The following is a 21,614-nucleotide window of genomic DNA, read 5'->3' as shown; positions in this document are numbered from 1 at the left end:
TGTGTTTTTTCGCGTTATTTGTAATTTATTCTGTACATAATGTTTCTGTCATCGTCTCTTATAACCAGAAAGAGCTTCTGGATATCAGGATAGCGATTACTCACCTCATATTGGACGAAGATTTTTTCTTCAACGAGTCGGACGCGAAGGATATCCTACAGACACCCGACAAGGACCAAATCCCCGTCATTCGCAGGAGAAAGAGACGGAGATATCGTGGACGTAGGTCAGGGTGCCTTGTAAGAATCCGACGGCGAGCAAGTAAACTGCCTCTTCAATCAATCCTATTAGCCAATGTTCAATCATTTGAAAATAAATTAGAAGACCTACGATTACGGTTATCCTACCAACGGGACATTAAAAACTGTAATATCTTATGTTTCACCAAGTCGTGGCTGAACGACGACATGGACAACATACAGCTGACGGGATATACGCTACATCGGCAGGAAAGAGCGGCTGACTCCGGTAAGACAAGGGGTGGCGGTCTGTGTATATTTGTAAACAACAGCTGGTGCACAAAATCAAATACTAAGGAAGTCTTGAGGTTTTGCTTGCAAACGCCATGCTCTATCAACTGAGCTACATCCCTGCCGGCCATTCCCTCCCCTACCCTGGACGACGCTGGGCCAATTGTGCGTCGCCCATGAGTCTCCCGGTCGCGGCCGGCTGCGACAGAGCCTGGATTCATAGAAAGTGTTACAAATGTTCTCCTGTCATCTTATAGGAGATCCATTCATGGATTTAGTTATGGCTTGAGAATGTGACTGGTCTACGGAGTTCTCCTTTATGTCTGTCTTTGTATGTGACAACAACTTTTCTGTATTATGTGTATTTCCACAATCAATAATCATAAACGGTACTTCACTATGAATACTTTTGACTATGTGGTTTGAAGTACTTTACCGTTATCTTGCACATACATGAAGACTACTATAGACAGAAATCAATGCAGTAATGTTTTATTAAATAAAGGCTCTGATTAAAATATAATATTAATAAAATCAGGCATTTGGCTAATTCTTCTTCCCAGAAGCTCCTCTGAATGGTTTGGAGATGGCTCTGGAGAGAGCGTGTAACACCCTGACTATGAGTGGGTGTTTACGGGACTGGGACTCCTGGGGAGCAGGGGCCGGTGTGGTTGTCAGGTCCTCCTTGGGAGGGGAAGTGGATGGAACCTCTGGAACCTCACACTCAGCATCTGTCATAAGAACATTTCATAATCAGAAAATGAATGTGTGTGTTTGTGTCTGTCCGTCTGCCTGCCTGCCTGTCCGTCTGCCTGCCTGTCCGTCTGTCTGTCTGCCTGCCCGTCCGTCTGCCTGTCCGTCTGTCTGCCTGTCTGCCTGTCTGTCTGTCTGCCTGTCTGCCTGCCTGTCCGTCTGCCTGCCTGTCCGTCTGCCTGTCTGTCTGTCTGTCTGTCTGCCTGTCCGTCTGCCTGCCTGCCTGCCTGCCTGTCTTTCTGTCTGCCTGCCTGTCTGTCTGCATGTCTGTCCGTCGGTCTGCCTGTATCTGTTGTCACTGTTTTAACAAGCTTGTCATAGGGTGATACATCAATATGACATTATCGATGCTTATCACTTACCCTGTGAAATATGAGTCTCTCTGAGACGTTTGGTAGGCAGTGCATCCTGTTTAGGGTGGCTCTTCGGTTCCCCTTTTGTCTTGAACAGCTGTTGACAAAACACATCAGGACAACTGAGCCTGTGTAAAATACAGAGTGTGCATCCCAAAAGGCACCCTATTCGCTACGTAAGGCACTACTTTTGAAAAGGGCCCATAGAGCGCTGGTAAAAAGTAGTGCACTATATAGGGAATAGGGTGCCATTTGGGACATAGCCATTGACTCTCTCCCATGTGTATTAGGATTGCATTACAGCGTCCTCACTCAACCTCCTAAAGACAATGACAACAGTTTTGTTCTAATGCTGAGAGACAATAGGGGTGTAGTGAATCTGTAGGGTAAAATTCAGCCCTGCCTTACAGAGGTAATCTCAAAACACAGAGCACCCTACCTTAATCATGATCTTTGGAAACTTATGCATTTTCGGTAGGAAACGCCACTTCCTGTTACGCAGACGCGTAATGGACTGCGTTGTAGCCCTGATTGTCCCTGATCCCTGGGTTAGCGTCGTTTCGCAGCAAATATTCCAGACACCTAGAGGTCAGAGGTCAAGAGTTCACTAATCATTATACCAACATCAAGACAGACAGATAAGCAAGCAGAGACACTTTCCCAAAGGAGACGTGGCCAAGCTTTCACACTGCAGATTTTAACACTAGTATGCATTCAAACACGGCCAACAACATACTCTAGACTACAATGAAATGTGAAAGGTCATGGCACCACAACATACTCTCCAGACTACAGTGAAATGTGAAAGGTCATGGCACCACAACATACTCTCCAGACTACAGTGAAATGTGAAAGGTCATGGCACCACAACATACTCTCCAGACTACAGTGAAATGTGAAAGGTCATGGCACCACAACACACACAACAGTAAGAGAGGTGTGAGACGTACTTTCCGTCTGTGTCGGAGGCAGCAGCGTAGTGGAGCGGGGTGCAACCCCTTTTATCCAGATCGTTCACACTGGCCCCAGACCCCACCAAGGCAAACAGACACTGGTAGTTACAATTGGCTGCCGCATAATGCAGAGGACTCCTAGAAGAACGCACAGAAACCATTCAACATCAACAACAGAAACAGCTTATTGGAGCTGTAAAACATTTACATTTTACGTCATTTAGCAGACACTCTTATCCAGTGCGACTTACAGGAGCAATTAGGGTTAAGTGCCTTTCTGCAGGGCACATAGATTTTTCACCTAGTCGGCTAGGGGATTCGAACCAGCAACCTTTCGGTTACTGACCCAACGCTCTTAACCGCTAGGCTACCTGCCGCCCAATATTTCCCATAATAATTCCTATATGCCCCTATACTATATTCCCCATTATCATAAAGATCACATATGAAAGTTATTTGATGCCACAGACAGACCTTCCGAAGCTGTCCTTTCTGTTGAAGTCTGCCCCTGTGTTGAGCAGCAGATTCAGACAGTCCAGGTTCCTGGTAACAAGATATCAAGTTCAGAAAGGCTCTCGTACATCTGAGCTATCAGGTGAATGGTAACAAGATATCAAGTTCAGAAAGGCTCTCGTACATCTGAGCTATCAGGTGGATGGTAACAAGATATCAAGTTCAGAAAGGCTATCGTACATCTGAGCTATCAGGTGGATGGTAACAAGATATCAAGTTCAGAAAGGCTCTCGTACATCTGAGCTATCAGGTGGATGGTAACAAGATATCTAGTTCAGAAAGGCTCTCGTACATCTGAGCTATCAGGTGGATGGTAACAAGATATCAAGTTCAGAAAGGCTCTCGTTCATCTGAGCTATCAGGTGGACGGTAACAAGATATCAAGTTCAGAAAGGCTCTCGTTCATCTGAGCTATCAGGTGGATGGTAAAAAGATATCAAGTTCAGAAAGGCTCTCGTACATCTGAGCTATCAGGTGGATGGTAACAAGATATCAAGCTCAGAAAGGCTCTCGTACATCTGAGCTATCAGGTGGATGGTAACAAGATATCAAGTTCAGAAAGGCTCTCGTACATCTGAGCTATCAGGTGGATGGTAACAAGATATCAAGTTCAGAAAGGCTCTCGTACATCTGAGCTATCAGGTGGATGGTAACAAGATATCAAGTTCAGAAAGGCTCTCGTACATCTGAGCTATCAGGTGGATGGTAACAAGATATCAAGTTCAGAAAGGCTCTCGTTCATCTGAGCTATCAGGTGGACGGTAACAAGATATCAAGTTCAGAAAGGCTCTCGTTCATCTGAGCTATCAGGTGGATGGTAAAAAGATATCAAGTTCAGAAAGGCTCTCGTACATCTGAGCTATCAGGTGGATGGTAACAAGATATCAAGTTCAGAAAGGCTCTCGTACATCTGAGCTATCAGGTGGATGGTAACAAGATATCAAGGTCAGAAAGGCTCTCGTTCATCTGAGCTATCAGGTGGATGGTAACAATGAGAACCTGAAAGAAAAGAGAAACCCGTACACTGCTCTTGCTAGTATCACTGTTTTTATAATGCTACTAAAAGCAATAATAAAAAGTGATACTAGCAAGAGCAGTTTGCAGGCTTCTCTTTCAAGAAGATATAAAGACAATTTAGACCAGAGCTCAAGTCAATACCACCATGGCATGGAACCACATTATACAGAAATGATACCGCACTAATGATCTATACGATTTTTTAAATAACTCTAAACAATACTGCTAAACCATGTGAAATGTAAGAGTGTGAATATGTGTTTGTTCTTTCTGGTGGCTTTCCAGTTCATGAACTAAATATTCCTTGGTGTAAAGCCTGGACCAGTCCACTCACCCTCCAGCTGCTGCAGCATGTAAACAGGTCCTTCCAAAGTCGTCAGGGGTGTCTATATCAAAGCCTGATGAGAGGAGCTTCCGACAGCAGTCAGAGAACCCACTGAGAGCAGCCAGGTGGAGGCGGAACATCCCATGGACGCCTCGCCTGCAACACATTTTTACATTTTAGACTTTAAGCAGACACTCTTATCCAGAGCGACTTACAGTTGATTCAGCTAAGATTGGAAACAGCACCACATCACAGTCCTCATTAAACCCCACAGCAGATCAACACATCAGAATGCTGCAATGCCCTGTCTATCAACCCCCCACACACCACAATGTGTTGAGCATAGTCTCCAAGCGGGAATTCGGTCAATGACAGAATTGCAGATGCATGTTGCATTATTGCTGGAAACTGTGTGTGTGTTCTCACTTGGCTGTGTCAGCTCCGTTCGTGATGAGTGTATTGATGAGTAACTCGTGGCCGTAGCGAGCAGAGATGTGCAGGGGTGTGTTTCCATTCTTATCTTCACAGTCGATCTCAGCACCTACAGAACACACACACACACAGACACACACAGACACACACAGACACACACAGACACACACACACACACACACATACACACACACAGACACACACACACGTCAACCACTTGACCCTAGAGGCCTCATGAAGCTTCATGTTCAACCACATTGCAAGTAACATTGCTCTGTGCCAGTGAATCATGGTTTGAAGACTAAAGACAATGCTGAAGAGCCTACTGGTTCATATATATTCAGTTGAGAGCATTCACAGCGACTCACCATTCTGGATGATGGCTTGAGATCTGGAGAAGCGTCCGTGGATGGCCGTCATGTGGAGGGGGGTCTTTCCATCTTTACTCTGCAGATAGAAAGACAAAGATGGTTCACACGGCAGTCTGTGCTGCTGACAACAGGCAAAATCAAACACGTATTGGAGGAGCGCTTGATTGCATTTAGTTTGCATTGTTAGGCCTATTCCATTGGTATTTGAATGTAGACCAGGGCCAAATACTAAGCCATGTGCTGCGTCAGTGTGGGCGTCCCAAATGGCACCCTATTTATAAGTACACTACTTTTTGAACCAAAGTAGTGTACTTATAAAGGGAACAGGGTGCCATTTGGGACACAGGCAGTGTCATCACGGCTCCTTGCTCTATGGGCCCCTGGTCAAAAGTAGTGCACTACATAGGGAATAGGGTGTTATTTAGTTCAGACACGGTGTTGGTCATCCAGTCTCCTCACCTTGATGTTGACGAGGGCCCCGTTGCCCACCAGCAGCTCCAAGCAGAGCGCCCCATGGCGCAAGGCGGCCGTGAAGTGGAGTGGGGCGAAACCCTTCTCGTTCACCTGGTTCACGTTGGCGCCACACTCGATCAGCTCATTCACCACCACATCCTGCCCGTTGTAGCATGCCACGTGGAGGGGGGTGTTACCGTAACCATTGGGCTCATTTATCTGGAGGGAGCAAGGGAGGGAAAAGAGTGGAGAGAGAGAGGGGGGGGGGGGGAACAAAACAATACATTCCTGATCAGGTCACTTGGTTCTGAAACCCCCCTGGTCCAACCTCTCTCTCTTCATCACTTGGTTATGAAAAACCCCTGGTCCAACCTCTCTCTCTTCGTTACTTGGTTCTGAAAACCCCCTGGTCCAACCTCTCTCTCTTCATTACCTGGTTATGAAAACCCCCTGGTCCAACCTCTCTCTCTTCATTACTTGGTTATGAAAACCCCCTGGTCCAACCTCTCTCTCTTCATTACTTGGTTATGAAAACCCCCTGGTCCAACCTCTCTCTCTTCATTACTTGGTTCTGAAAACCCCCTGGTCCAACCTCTCTCTCTTCATTACTTGGTTATGAAAACCCCCTGGTCCAACCTCTCTCTCTTCATTACTTGGTTCTGAAAACCCCCTGGTCCAACCTCTCTCTCTTCATTACTTGGTTATGAAAACCCCCTGGTCCAACCTCTCTCTCTTCATTACTTGGTTATGAAAACCCCCTGGTCCAACCTCTCTCTCTTCATTACTTGGTTATGAAAACCCCCTGGTCCAACCTCTCTCTCTTCATTACTTGGTTATGAAAAACCCCTGGTCCAACCTCTCTCTCTTCATTACTTGGTTATGAAAACCCCCTGGTCCAACCTCTCTCTCTTCATTACTTGGTTCTGAAAACCCCCTGGTCCAACCTCTCTCTCTTCATTACTTGGTTATGAAAACCCCCTGGTCCAACCTCTCTCTCTTCATTACTTGGTTCTGAAAACCCCCTGGTCCAACCTCTCTCTCTTCATTACTTGGTTATGAAAACCCCCTGGTCCAACCTCTCTCTCTTCATTACTTGGTTATGAAAACCCCCTGGTCCAAATCACTGGCTCTAACCTCTCTCTCTTCATTACTATTATGAAAACCCCCTACACATTTGAATGCGTGTTGACTCACATCCACTCCAAGGTCCAGGAGGTACTTGACCACACTGATCATTCCACTGGAGGCTGCAGAGTGGAGAGGGGTGTAGGCCTTCTTGTCTTTACAGGACACCTCTGATCCATGAGAGGCCAGCAGTTTCACCACCTCAATGTGCCCTATGGTAGAGAGAGAGAGGGAGGGATAAATAGAGAGAGAGAGAGAGAGAGAGAGAGAGAGAGAGAGAGAGAGAGAGAGAGAGAGAGAGAGAGAGAGAGAGAGAGAGAGAGAGAAGGGGAGGGAGATAGTAAGGGGGTTAAGAGAGAAACAGAGATACAAACACAGAGAGATAGGCAGAGAGAGGGAGAGATAGATTAGTTTACAGTGGTACACAGCACCATAAGCAACACCTACATCATGTTAGTACAACTGAAAACATCTAATCAACCTACTTAGTACATGATTCTGACATAATAACACACTAGACGTGGCTCATACAGCTGAGCTGTGAGACTAACACACAGTCCATTCATTCATTTATTCATTGGTATAAAGGACATTAGTCAGAATGTAAATGATGTGGTAAACTCATCACCCATGTAAGCAGCCCAGTGGATTGCTCGGCGATCCTTCTTGTCAAAGGCATTAATGTTGGCTCCTCTGGAGAGAAGCAGCCTCACCATCTAACAGGGAGAGGAGAGAGAAACAAAACACAGGTTGAGGAAAACTAAACAGCAAAATCCGCTAAATCTGGCTTCAAAGCCTTCCCTTTAAAATTATATATTTTGTATTCACAATGAATGAAAGATAACATGTAAAGACATTGTCACGGTTCAGACAGACGACCAGAGGACCACAATTGCGTCACACCAGAAAGTTTATTAAACTTAAGGGAAAAGGGAAGTAGGGAGTGAATGAAGGCTCCAGGGGTAACAGGGATCCCGTCCAATGCGCTGGGTCTGTGCCCCCCCCAGTGGCAGCGATGCGTCCTATGAAGCCGGTGGTGGGTGGTCCAGAAGTCCTGGGGGGGGGAGACACAGACACAACAGGGCGGAATGAAACCAGGCAGCAGTACAGTTCAAGGGAAATCCAAAATACGTAGTAGCAAGGCAGAAGGCTGGTCAGAGTTACCGGGATTGAAGAGTAGTCAGGAGTCGTAATGGCAGAAGCAGGTCTGGATCTCCTGAGGCAGAAGAGTATCCAAAAAACAGGCAGGTCCGGGGTCACAAAACCAGGGTGAGCCAGAAGCGCGAGCAAACAGGTTCCGGGTGTGAGCTTTGCAGACGATCTGACACCGGAGAGCTGAAAGACAGGGCCTTAAATACTGGGAGAGGTAGTGGGTAATGCAGCGCAGCTGGCAGAGTAATTAGAGCAGAGCAGAGCAGGGACAGGTGGAGCTAGTTAGGCTGAGTAGAGAGAGTGGTGAGCAGAGTGGAAGAAAATAAAGGTGGTAACCCGGTGGAGTGAGAGGCCCATGACAGAACCCCCCCCCCAAGGGACGGCCCCAGAAGTCCCAAGAGCAACACCACGCCGGGCGGGAGGAGGGGAGCCGGAGGAGGGCTAGAACTCCTCCGAACGGTCCGAGTGAACGTCCTCATCCTCGGAGGAAGCCGGAGGGCCGTGGTCGGGAGATGGGACAGGTCCCGAGACAGGATCAGGCACAGGACAGGAAGCTGAGCGGGCCGGACGGTTAGGGACCCCTCTGGGGCGGCCCCTACGGATTGCAGGTTGATCAGGATGCCGTTGGTGGAAAGCGGTGATGAGAGTCCTATCCACAATCCGACTAGCTGGCACCCAGGTCCTTTCCTCAGGTCCATAGCCCTCCCAGTCAATGAGGTACTGGAGACCCCTACCCCTCCGTCTGGACCGAAGCAGGCGGCGGACGGTGTAAACCAGACCACCATCGACGAGCCGTGGAGGAGGAGGACCAGGCGCAGCAGGGACCAGCGGACTCTCATGGATGGGCTTAATCTTAGACACATGGAAAGTGGGGTGCACCCTCAGGGAATTAGGCAGTTGGAGCCGGACAGCAGTTGGGATAATCACTCTTATGATAGGGAATGGGCCAATGAACCGAGGTGCCAGCTTCTGCGACTCCACCCTGAGTGGCAGGTTCTTCGATGACAACCACACCCTTTGACCAACATGGTAGGTGGGAGCAGGAATTCTCCGACGGTTGGCCCCGGTAGTGTAGCTGGCAACGGATCTGAGGAGTGTGGCTCGGGCTTGTGACCAGGTGCGGCGACATCGACGGGCAAAAGCAAGTGCAGATGGGCAAGTAACCTCCTCTTCCTGGCTGGCAAATAGAGGAGGCTGGTATCCATAAACACATTGGAAAGGGGACATACCGATGGCAGAGCAGGTCAGAGAATTGTGTGCGTACTCCACCCATGTCAATTGCTGCGACCAGGAGTGGGGGTTGCGTGAAGTCATGCATCGCAGTGCCTTCTCGAGCTCCTGATTAGCCCGCTCTGACTGCCCATTGGATTGGGGATGGAATCCGGAAGTCAGACTGACTGTGGCTCCCAGCAGGTGACAGAACTCCTTCCAAAAAGCGGAGGAGAATTGTGGACCACGGTCAGAAACTACATCCTTTGGCAGTCCGTGGATCCGGAAGACGTGTTCCAGGACCACCTGGGCGGTCTCCTTGGCGGTTGGGAGCTTGGGGAGGGGAATGAAGTGTGCCATCTTGCTGAAACGGTCAACGATGGTGAGAATGACGGTCATGCCACTTGAAGGGGGCAGCCCCGTGACAAAGTCAAGGGCGATGTGAGACCAGGGACGTCTGGGCACAGGCAGGGGCTGCAGCAATCCGGCTGGGGGCTGGCAGGACGACTTGTGTTGGTTGCAGATGGGGCAGGCTTGGACGAATTCCCGTACATCCTTCCTCAGAGAGGGCCACCAGAATCTCTGGGCGAGCAGGTTGTAAGTGCGGGTGGAGCCAGGGTGACAAGCTAGGCGGGAGTCATGTCCCCACTGAACGACCTGGGACCTCAGGTCTTCGGGGACAAAAAGGCGGTCAGCTGGGCAAGTGCTGGGACCTGGCTGGTTACGGAGAGCCTCCAGCACCTGTTCCTCAACAGCCCAGGTCAGAGCTGCAACGATGCAGGGACTTGGCAGAATCGACACAGGGTCCTTGGAGGGGGTGTCATCCTTCTGGAATTGACGGGAGAGGGCGTCTGGCTTGGTGTTGCGTGATCCAGGCCGGTATGACAGAGTGAAATTAAACCTGGTGAAGAACAGGGCCCAGCGGGACTGCCTGGAGTTCAACCGTTTGGCCGTGCGGATGTACTCCAAGTTCTTATGATCGGTCCAAACGAGAAATGGAATGGTGGACCCCTCCAGCCAGTGACGCCACTCCTCCAAGGCAAGCTTCACAGCCAGCAGCTCACGGTTCCCTATGTCGTAATTGCACTCAGAGGGGGACAACCGACGTGAGAAAAAGGCACAGGGATGGAGCTTCCTATCCTCCGCAGCCCACTGAGAAATCACAGCACCAACTCCCACATCCGAGGCGTCCACCTCCACAATGAATTGCCGGTCCACATCAGGCATCTGGAGGATGGGAGCGGAGGTGAACCTCACCTTGAGGGTACTGAAGGCTTTGTCGGCTGCTGGGGTCCAGGTGAAGGGTTGCTTGGTGCTGGTTAGAGCAGTGAGAGGGGCAGCAACGGTACTGTAGTTCCGGATAAACTTCCTATAGAAGTTAGCAAACCCCAGAAACTGTTGCAGCTTCTTTCTGTTCTCCGGAACTGGCCATGAAGTGACTGCTGATACTTTGGCAGGATCCATTTGGATACTTCCCTCTGCCACTATGTACCCCAGGAAGGCCACTGTCTTGACGTGAAACTCACATTTCTCTGCCTTGGCGTAGAGGGAATTCTCCAGAAGACGATGAAGGACTTGCTGGACATGGCGGGTGTGTTCAGACAGGTTTCTGGAGTAGATTAAGATGTCATCCAGGTAAACGAAGACAAACTTGTTTAACATGTCCCGCAGTACATCATTCACTAGAGCCTGGAACACAGCAGGAGCATTGGTGAGGCCAAAAGGCATAACCAGATACTCGTAGTGGCCTGTTGGTGTATTGAATGCGGTTTTCCATTCATCTCCCTCCCGGATCCGCACTAGGTGGTAAGCGTTTCTGAGATCCAACTTGGTAAAAACAGTGGCTCCCTGGAGCAACTCAAAAGCAGAGGTGAGCAGAGGCAGAGGGTAACGGTTCTTCACTGTGATGTCGTTGAGTCCCCTGTAGTCGATGCAGGGGCGAAGAGATCCGTCCTTCTTCCCCACAAAGAAGAAGCCAGCACCAGCAGGAGATGAAGATGAACGGATTAATCCTGCGGACAGAGAGCCATTGATGTAGTCCTCCATGGACTTTCTTTCAGGAGCAGACAACGAATAAAGACGACCCTTTGGAGGAGCTGTTCCAGGGAGGAGGTCGATGGCACAGTCGTACGGTCGGTGAGGGGGCAGAGATGTGGCTCTTGCTTTGTTAAACACCTCTCTGAGACCATGGTAGCATTCTGGGACATTGGAGAGGTCAGGAGCGGAGTTAGTAGGTACTGGCCGAGGGGGTAGTGCGGCAGCAAGCAGGCAGGTTCGGTGGCAGTCCTCTCCCCACTCCCTGATCACCCCGGTCACCCAGTCGAGCTGAGGATTGTGCCGGCGGAGCCATGGGTAACCCAGGATGAGGGGTTGGCCTGGAGAGGGGAGCAGGTGAAACTGGATAGTTTCTTGATGGTTTCCGGACAGACCCATCGAGACCGGGGCCGTGACATGAGTGACCGATCCGAGTAAGTGTCCGTCCAGTGCCCGGGCAGGAATAGGAGGTGTCAAACGGAGGTTCTCCAGTCCCAGTTGGCGTGCCAGCTTGATGTCCATTATGTTGGCTTCGGCGCCAGAATCCACCAGAGCAGCCAGGGTGTGAGTTGAGTCAGAGAGGCGGAGGTGAACTTGCAGCAGGGGTTTGCGGTCGGAGGACTGGATGGTCATTGAACTCAACCGGACTCCCCCTATGCCCGGTGAGCTTCGGCCCTTTAAAGGGCAGGTTACCACACGATGTCCATCACCTCCACAATAGAGGCAGAGGTTTGAGGTGAAGCGGCGCTGGCGCTCTGCAGGAGTGAGGGAGGCTCGCCCAATCTCCATAGGCTCAGACTGATCAAGCTGACCTGGGTGAGTGGCAGTAGATGACAGGAGCCCAGTCGGATCTCTCCGAATGCCGGTAGTAGGTGGACCTTGGCGCCCCCTCTCACGACGACGGGTCTGTATCCTTCTGTCGATCCTGACAGTCAGTGCGATGGCTTCATCAAGAGTGGAAGGCAGTTCATGGGAGACCAACTCGTCCTTGATATAGTCAGCCAAACTATGGAAGAACGCGTCCACCAACGATGGTGTGTTCCAAGAACTTCGTCTAGCCAGGGTTCGGAAGTCGATGGAATGGTCTGCGACTGTACGTCTGCCTTGTCGAATACTGAACAGTTCACGAGACGCCTCTGCGGTGGGTGAATCCAGGTCAAACACCTTCAGCATCTCCTCAGCAAACAGGTCGAAGGTTGCACATGCGGGGGTTTGACGTTCGAACTCTGCTGTTCCCCAGAGTCGAGCTCGGCCCGTCAGGTGAGTGATGGCATACCCAACTTTAGCCCCCTCCGTGGCGAAGGTCCTTGGCTGCAAGGAGAACTGAAGTCGGCAGCTAGTCAGGAATGGCCGGACCTGGGTTGAATCGCCGTTGAACCGCTCTGGGTTTCCAATCTTGGGTTCCGGAGCAGCGGCTGCAATGACCGGGGCAGGTAACTCGGGGGCTGGGCTGGTGGGCAGACTGGCTGGGGTAAGGTTGGTGAGGAGTTGAATGATCATGGCGAGTTGTTGTTGCTGCTGCTGGAACTGCTGCTCATGCTCATCGGTTTCCATGTCGGGGAAAGTGTGCGCTGAGTCCATAATGGTCAGATCGTACTGTCACGGTTCAGACAGACGACCAGAGGACCACAATTGCGTCACACCAGAAAGTTTATTAAACTTAAGGGAAAAGGGAAGTAGGGAGTGAATGAAGGCTCCAGGGGTAACAGGGATCCCGTCCAATGCGCTGGGTCTGTGCCCCCCCCAGTGGCAGCGATGCGTCCTATGAAGCCGGTGGTGGGTGGTCCAGAAGTCCTGGGGGGGGGAGACACAGACACAACAGGGCGGAATGAAACCAGGCAGCAGTACAGTTCAAGGGAAATCCAAAATACGTAGTAGCAAGGCAGAAGGCTGGTCAGAGTTACCGGGATTGAAGAGTAGTCAGGAGTCGTAATGGCAGAAGCAGGTCTGGATCTCCTGAGGCAGAAGAGTATCCAAAAAACAGGCAGGTCCGGGGTCACAAAACCAGGGTGAGCCAGAAGCGCGAGCAAACAGGTTCCGGGTGTGAGCTTTGCAGACGATCTGACACCGGAGAGCTGAAAGACAGGGCCTTAAATACTGGGAGAGGTAGTGGGTAATGCAGCGCAGCTGGCAGAGTAATTAGAGCAGAGCAGAGCAGGGACAGGTGGAGCTAGTTAGGCTGAGTAGAGAGAGTGGTGAGCAGAGTGGAAGAAAATAAAGGTGGTAACCCGGTGGAGTGAGAGGCCCATGACAGACATGGTACATTTCTCCCCTTTTAGTCCCCCTTTGACCTCCCCCTCCCCCCAGAATGCCTCCAAACACATTTAAAAAGAAAGGGAAAGTAATTGAGTTACATGTCAGAAAACAAAACAAAAGTATACAACAACGTTACTTCAAGCAAAAATGTAATAGCCTAACAATTTCAGGTGATTAAGTGATTTTATAGGCCTATATAGCAGTAATCTCAAGGTGGGGCCAAGAGTACTAATCTGGAGGAAGTGTTTGGAGCTGTTCAAAATAGGATATCATCGGGTCCCAGGAGGAATAAAATGAGTTGGTTGACCCTCGAATGGTAACTTCATTTTTTCTCATTTTAGGAACAGCTTCAGATCTTCGAGCCAAAGAGAGGCTAAGGGAGGATTGATAGATTTCCAATCCAATAAAATCCTTCTGCGGGCTAACATGGAGGCAAAGGCAATGGCATCTAGCTGTCTATTGGTCAGAGAAGGATTGTTGTTTGGTACTCCAAAAATAGCAATTTCTGCACTAGGCTGCAACTTTATATCAAATGCTTCAGAAAGGGTTTTAAATAGTGGACAAATAATCTGCCAGACGGGGACAGGACCAGAACATGTGGGTCAAGTCCACCAAGGAGCTTTTACACCTGTCACATGTACCATCAATATTTGGGTAGAATTTGGACAATCTGGCCTTACTGAAATGGATACGGTAAAGTACCTTAAACTGTATAAGGCTGAGCCGGGCACAAGAGGAGCTTCCATTTACCCTCAGTAAGGCATTTCACACTCAGATCGGATTTTATTCAAAGCCTCCTCTGAACAAACTCAAGCATACAACTAGGGCTGTGATGGTCATGGAACTTCAGGTGTCGGTGATTGGCGTGTCTTATGTACGTGGTCATCGACAAAACTGACAGCTGACAGGGGGGCGGGACGCACATTAGCAAAGGAAAACATTAGCGCGTTTAGGCCAGTCTTGCTCTCAAGTTTGGGGAAGCTAATTTTCTCCATGAAGAATATATCAAGCATTCCATGCATCATCACATTTGCAAACTTATTAAAAATAAATAAAAAATTCACCTTTATTTAACCAGGTAAGCCAGTTGAGAACAAGTTCTCATTTACAACTGCGACCTGGCCAAGATAAAGCAAAGCAGTGCGATAAAAATAACACAGAGTTACATTTGGGGTAAAAAAACATAAAGTCAAAAATACAACAGAAAATATATATACAGTGTGTGCAAATGTAGCAAGTTATGGAGGTAAGGCAATAAATAGGCTATAGTGCAAAATAATTACAATAGTATTAACACTGGAATGCTAGATGTGCAAGAGATTATGTGCAAATAGAGATACCGGGGTGCAAAAGAGCAAAATAAATAACAATATAGGGATGAGGTAGTTGGGTGGCCTAATTTCAGATGGGCTGTGTACAGGTGCAGTGATCGGTAAGGTGCTCTGACAACTGATGCTTAAAGTTAGTGAGGGAGATAAGAGTCTCCAGCTTCAGAGATTTTTGCAATTCGTTCCAGTCATTGGCAGCAGAGAACTGGAAGGAATGGCGGCCAAAGGAGGTGTTGGCTTTGGGAATGACCAGTGAGATATACCTGCTGGAGCGCAGACTACGGGTGGGTGCTGCTATGGTGACCAATGAGCTAAGATAAGGCGGGGATTTGCCTAGCAGTGATTTATAGATGGCCTGGAGCCAGTGGGTTTGACGACGAACATGTAGTGAGGACCAGCCAACAAGAGCGTACAGGTCACAGTGGTGGGTAGTGTATGGGGCTTTGGAGACAAAACGGATGGCACTGTGATAGACTACATCCAGTTTGCTGAGTAGAGTGTTGGAGGCTATTTTGTAAATGACATCGCCGAAGTCAAGGATCGGTAGGATAGTCAGTTTTACGAGGGCATGTTTGGCAGCATGAGTGAAGGAGGCTTTGTTTGCGAAATAGGAAGCCGATTCTAGATTTAACTTTGGATTGGAGATTCTTTATGTGAGTCTGGAAGGAGAGTTTACAGTCTAACCAGACACCTAGGTATTTGTAGTTGTCCACATACTCTAGGTCAGACCCGTCGAGAGTGGTGATTCTAGTCGGGAGGGCGGGTGCCAGCAGCGTTCGATTGAAAAGCATACATTTAGTTTTACTAGTGTTTAAGAGCAGTTGGAGGCTACTGAAGGAGTGTTGTATGGCATTGAAGCTCGTTTGGAGGTTTGTTAACACAGTGTCCAATGAAGGGCCAGATGTATACAAAATGGTGTCGTCTGCGTAGAGGTGGATCTGAGAGTCACCAGCAGCAAGAGCGACATCATTGATATACACGGAGAAAAGTGTCGGCCCAAGAATTGAACCCTGTGGCACCCCCATAGAGACTGCCATAGGTCCAGACAACAGGCCCTCCGATTTGACACACTGAACTCTATCTGAGAAGTAGTTGGTGAACCAGGCGAGGCAGTCATTTGAGAAACCAAGGCTATTTAGTCTGCCAATAAGAATGCGGTGGTTGACAGAGTCGAAAGCCTTGGCCAGGTCGATGAAGACGGCTGCACAGTACTGTCTATTATCAATCGCGGTTATAATATCGTTTAGGACCTTGAGCGTGGCTGAAGTGCACCCATGACCAGCTCGGAACTTATGTAAAATAGCTGACTATTCCTAATGTGATTAGTAAATTGGATAGTCATAATTTAGGCTAATAATATAACTCAATCACAGGCTGTTCAATGCAGCGGGTGGTGGAGTAGGTTTCTTTTCACTGGAAAAATGTGGCCTTTTATTATTTTAAAATCACGCAATTCTACTACACTTTATATGACTAGAGAGATTAGCAGAATCTTTTTCAACACGACTTTCAAGTGGCACTGACCCAGTGATAAAGACAGTGAATATGCACACTCACCAGGGATATAGCCGATGCCAATAATACTGTTCCCTCAATTAAGTTGAGGATTTTGATCATTAAAAAGACATTAGTATTTTCATCTTCTTCTCTTTGAAGCAATAAGCCAATTGCTTTCCAAACTGTTTCCCTCCATTGTATTTTGAAAAATTGCGATATGCCTGGTTGAGCCTCTCTTTCACTGACATTCACAACTCAACAGTCATCTATTTGGAAGCCTATTCGCCGCACCCGCTGCCTTCCGACAGGCTACGCGATTTAAAACAATCCAGAAGAAGCTAATGATCATGCTTTCTGGTATAGTATACACACGTAACATGTAGGATTCCCAGAATATGTTCTATATTCTCATTATAATCAGTGGTTTAATTAGAGTATGATTGGCTAAATAAAACAATGGGCCTATGGTAATGCAACATTAAGTGATTCAAGGAAACTAGCCTATTTTGTTTGTTTATTTGCTCGGGCATCTGAATTACAATTATTCATGAACAATCATTTTGCATAGCTTATTCTTTTAACATTGAATAGCCTATAAATGGTTACTACAGCTTAGTTATTAAAACTTAATTTCTCACAAGAATGAGGTTGTGAATTGGGAGGTTCAGCTCGGTCTGGGCCTTACTAGGTCCCCCTGTTAAATCGCCAGCTCTGCTAAAAAGTGCCCACCAGAGTTCTACATAGGCCTAGAACACGGCCTGTGCTCTGGCTTCACATTGATGGTGACAGCGAGATGGAGATTGTGGCCAAAGCAATTTAGCCAAGGCCAGTTCAGTTGCCTCACTTCAGCCACAATGTTGGCCCTGTTGTCTGTGGCGATACAGGACATTAGATTTTCGTCAAGGGCCCAGTCAAGGAATTCCGAACGCAGGGCTTCGGAGAGTTTGTCGGCTGTGTGGTATTCCGGAATGTAGGTTGTTTCCAAACAGTTGGATTTCAGTGTCCAGTCTTTCGTCAGATAGTGCACTGTTAGGTTCATGTAAGGAGTCATATTTACACTTGACCACATGTCCGTATTCAGTGCAAAAATAAACAAATCTACGTCCTTTAGCTCTGTCTGAACCTCCCCCTTCACCTTGTTGAACAAGGTAGGGACCGCTGTTTGAGACAAATACTTTCTCCCCGGTAACTCGTATAGTCTGTCAAATTTCCAGAGCATTTATTTGAAGGCGGGTTTCTCCACCGTTCGTAAAGGCACCATTCCTATGACTAAATAACGAGTTCCAGTGTCTGGCAGTGCTCGCCACTTATCGGTGTCCCGTTTGTGGTGCTGGAATTCTTAGTAGGTAGCCTATGGGTTTTGCGCATATTCTGCAAACAGGCTGGTCCAAGTCATCTGGTTCTCCATCGTCGTTAGGTGTGAAACTGAAATGTGCCCAAACAAGGTTGTTATGGGGTTTTTTTTGCAATGAGAGCCATCTTTTTCACCTCACTCCTCTGATCTACTGTAACAATGAAAAAGGTCAGAGGTGAAGGTCAGAGGTCAGAGGCTACCCACCCACCCCCAGCCTGTAGGCTATAGATCTAGAGATACTATAGTTACCCCCGGTCCCCACTTTTCACCTCACTCCCCCCTCTTCAATTAACCTGAATTGACCTTCAAAGATTCTCTCCTATTCGCGCATAGAGCAGATTTGGTGATTGCGGTGCATCAAAAGATAGTCCATCTATTAAACTGTCTATATCTCCTCCAACTAAGTCAGCAAAACAATACCATATAATCAATAGTTAACACTCCCGCTATGGATAAAGTATATCTACATTAAAATAAAGGTGATAAAACATTTTATGGAGAGAAAATCATACTTCTTTTTGGTTTTGACGGTAATTTTATTTTCATGGCGTTCTTCATCCAAAACCGTCAATGTCACGGTTATCCAATTACCGTCACAGCCCTACATACAACCATTGTAAGTAATCGGATGCACAGTAAGCTCAACGTGGGGATAGGACAGGTATAAAGTGTAGACTACAGTGTGTAATCATGTCCATGCTAATTGCTAACCTCCTGGTGTCCACTGAAGGCTGCATGGTGCAGCGCCGTGCGCCCGGCCCGGTCTGACACGTTCACGTTGCTGAGGAGAGGGACCAGGGCCTCAGCACAGCGGACTGCCTTATTGGCCGCAGCGATGTGGAGCGGCGTTTGCCAGTTCTTGTCCCTGGCGTTCACATCAGCAGAGTGTTTCAATAACACCTGGACAGCCTCCTACAGGAACACAGTTCAAATCATGTTCAACTTTGTTTAAAGTGCATTTAAAAATCACAACACACTTAACAGTCAAACACATATGCACAGGAGTGTGTGTGAGGGCTGACAGTATCAGTACACATACCTCACTGCAGGAAGCCACGGCCCGGTGCAGAGGAGTGAGCCACTTGTTGTCTTTGGCATTTACTCTGGCTCCTGGGACACAGACAGAAAAACAGGTGACAGACTGACAGGGGACCGACAGGGGACAGACCGACAGGGGACAGACCGACAGGGGACAGACCGACAGGGGACAGACTGACAGGGGACAGACCGACAGGGGACAGACCGACAGGGGACAGACTGACAGGGGACCGACAGGGGACAGACCGACAGGGGACAGACCGACAGGGGACAGACCGACAGGGGACCGACCGACAGGGGACAGACCGACAGGGGGACAGACCGACAGGGGACAGACCGACAGGGGACAGACCGACAGGGGACAGACTGACAGGGGACAGACCGACAGGGGGACAGACCGACAGGGGACAGACCGACAGGGGGACAGACCGACAGGGGACAGACCGACAGGGGACAGACCGACAGGGGACAGACCGACAGGGGACAGACAGACAGGGGACAGACCGACAGGGGACAGACTGACAGGGGACAGACCGACAGGGGGACAGACCGACAGGGGACAGACCGACAGGGGACAGACCGACAGGGGACAGACCGACAGGGGACAGACTGACAGGGGACAGACCGACAGGGGACAGACAGACAGGGGACAGACCGACAGGGGACAGACTGACAGGGGACAGACCGACAGGGGACAGACCGACAGGGGACAGACCGACAGGGGACAGAGACTATAGGGTTAGTTAGGCCACTGGGGTTGATGAGGCAACATCCTTTAAATTGCTGGAGTACAGAAAAGGATATGTCCAAAACAACACCCTATTACCTTTATAGCTCACTACTTCTGACCAGGGCCCAGGTCAAAAGTAGTGCACTATGTAGGGAATAGGGTGCCTGCAGTATGTAGCCTAGTTACAGTATGTAGCCTAGTTACAGTATGTAGCCTAGTTGCAGTATGTAGCCTAGTTACAGTATGTAGCCTAGTTGCAGTATGTAGCCTAGTTGCAGTATGTAGCCTAGTTGCAGTATGTAGCCTAGTTGCAGTATGTAGCCTAGTTGCAGTATGTAGCCTAGTTACAGTATGTAGCCTAGTTACAGTATGTAGCCTAGTTGCAGTATGTAGCCTAGTTACAGTATGTAGCCTAGTTACAGTATGTAGCCTAGTTGCAGTATGTAGCCTAGTTACAGTATGTAGCCTAGTTACAGTATGTAGCCTAGTTGCAGTATGTAGCCTAGTTACAGTATGTAGCCTAGTTGCAGTATGTAGCCTAGTTACAGTATGTAGCCTAGTTGCAGTATGTAGCCTAGTTGCAGTATGTAGCCTAGTTGCAGTATGTAGCCTAGTTGCAGTATGTAGCCTAGTTACAGTATGTAGCCTAGTTACAGTATGTAGCCTAGTTGCAGTATGTAGCCTAGTTACAGTATGTAGCCTAGTTGCAGTATGTAGCCTAGTTACAGTATGTAGCCTAGTTACAGTATGTAGCCTAGTTACAGTATGTAGCCTAGTTGCAGTATGTAGCCTAGTTACAGTATGTAGCCTAGTTGCAGTATGTAGCCTAGTTGCAGTATGTAGCCTAGTTACAGTATGTAGCCTAGTTACAGTATGTAGCCTAGTTGCAGTATGTAGCCTAGTTGCAGTATGTAGCCTAGTTACAGTATGTAGCCTAGTTGCAGTATGTAGCCTAGTTGCAGTATGTAGCCTAGTTGCAGTATGTAGCCTAGTTGCAGTATGTAGCCTAGTTACAGTATGTAGCCTAGTTACAGTATGTAGCCTAGTTGCAGTATGTAGCCTAGTTGCAGTATGTAGCCTAGTTACAGTATGTAGCCTAGTTGCAGTATGTAGCCTAGTTGCAGTATGTAGCCTAGTTACAGTATGTAGCCTAGTTGCAGTATGTAGCCTAGTTACAGTATGTAGCCTAGTTGCAGTATGTAGCCTAGTTGCAGTATGTAGCCTAGTTACAGTATGTAGCCTAGTTACAGTATGTAGCCTAGTTACAGTATGTAGCCTAGTTACAGTATGTAGCCTAGTTGCAGTATGTAGCCTAGTTACAGTATAGGCTAGTTAGAGCCATAAATATCCAGCTGCCAGCTGAATTATCCAAGCCATAAGAATGTATTGCTAAACTAGTACGATTTAAAATCAAATGTATTCCTGTATCCATACTAGCTGAATATGAAATGGCTATAACACTTCTTTGCTCTTCCCTACAGGACAATGAGAAGTGGACACCGTTGCAGGCAGCTGCCTATCTGTTGGACCTGTAGCCGAAAGGTGGCCGGTTCGAATCCCAGGCCGGGTGCTGGAAAAATAGGAGGGAATTGACCGGACGGGATCATACATGCCTATGACAAGACTCAGAATACATCTGTACCATAATGTCTTCTACCTGTTGGATTTATGAGCAATACTACATATGTACCATAATGTATTCTACCTGTTGGATTTAAGTCAAGTTATTTCACAGATAACAAAGAGTCAGTAATACAGACACACAGGCAGAATCTAACTTGCTTAGGTCACAGGTCACAGATGGACACACCAACACACCTTTGTCATTGTTGCGTTAGCAACCATCTTCTCTTTCAACGTGGTCCACCATTCTGTATCAGCTGGATACTTCCAGCCATCTTTGTGAACGTACTCCAGGAGCTGAACGTAAAGATGAGGAGTAGAAACGAAACAAACTGAATCGAGTACAGATGTAGGATCTTAATTTGATCACCTTGTTGCAGGAGAACTTTCCTGCAATGCAGGACATTTAAAACGTGTAGTGTATTTGAGGTTTAAAAAGGCTTCTGAAGTTTGTACTCTTAGAAATGTCAGACTTCATTTTCCCTATCGACCCTTACATAAATGTCCATTAATTATAATCCATATAATAATTCACATAGCTGTGCTGCAGGACAATCAATGCTTGTTTCTTAAAAAAAGAATATTGTTGAGCCTGGCACCAAGGAGGACCACAACATCAGACTGGAGC

At 48.1% G+C, this 21,614-nt stretch overlaps 1 protein-coding gene across 1 annotated transcript in view; it reads right to left on the bottom strand.

The window, feature by feature from the left end:
- The window catches only part of LOC311118032 (uncharacterized protein), a gene marked incomplete at its 5' end in the record, with an annotated part of 53,997 nt that extends 32,807 nt beyond the window's left edge, over positions 1-21,190 (bottom strand). The window contains 12 exons of the mRNA XM_084192914.1: positions 2,083-2,158; positions 2,527-2,667; positions 3,004-3,072; positions 4,394-4,540; positions 4,811-4,925; positions 5,185-5,263; positions 5,647-5,859; positions 6,835-6,977; positions 7,394-7,481; positions 18,307-18,507; positions 18,635-18,736; positions 21,182-21,190. Coding sequence (XP_084049040.1) covers positions 2,083-2,158; positions 2,527-2,667; positions 3,004-3,072; positions 4,394-4,540; positions 4,811-4,925; positions 5,185-5,263; positions 5,647-5,859; positions 6,835-6,977; positions 7,394-7,481; positions 18,307-18,507; positions 18,635-18,736; positions 21,182-21,190 — 1,383 coding nt within the window. The remainder of the gene's footprint in view (positions 1-2,082; positions 2,159-2,526; positions 2,668-3,003; positions 3,073-4,393; positions 4,541-4,810; positions 4,926-5,184; positions 5,264-5,646; positions 5,860-6,834; positions 6,978-7,393; positions 7,482-18,306; positions 18,508-18,634; positions 18,737-21,181) is intronic.
- Positions 21,191-21,614: the final 424 nt, after the last annotated feature.

Source organism: Coregonus lavaretus (assembly GCF_964263955.1).
Source record: "Coregonus lavaretus genome assembly, contig: HAP1_SCAFFOLD_911, whole genome shotgun sequence".
NCBI classification, from domain to species: Eukaryota; Metazoa; Chordata; class Actinopteri; order Salmoniformes; family Salmonidae; genus Coregonus; species Coregonus lavaretus.
This window is presented reverse-complemented; position numbering and strand designations above follow the sequence as displayed.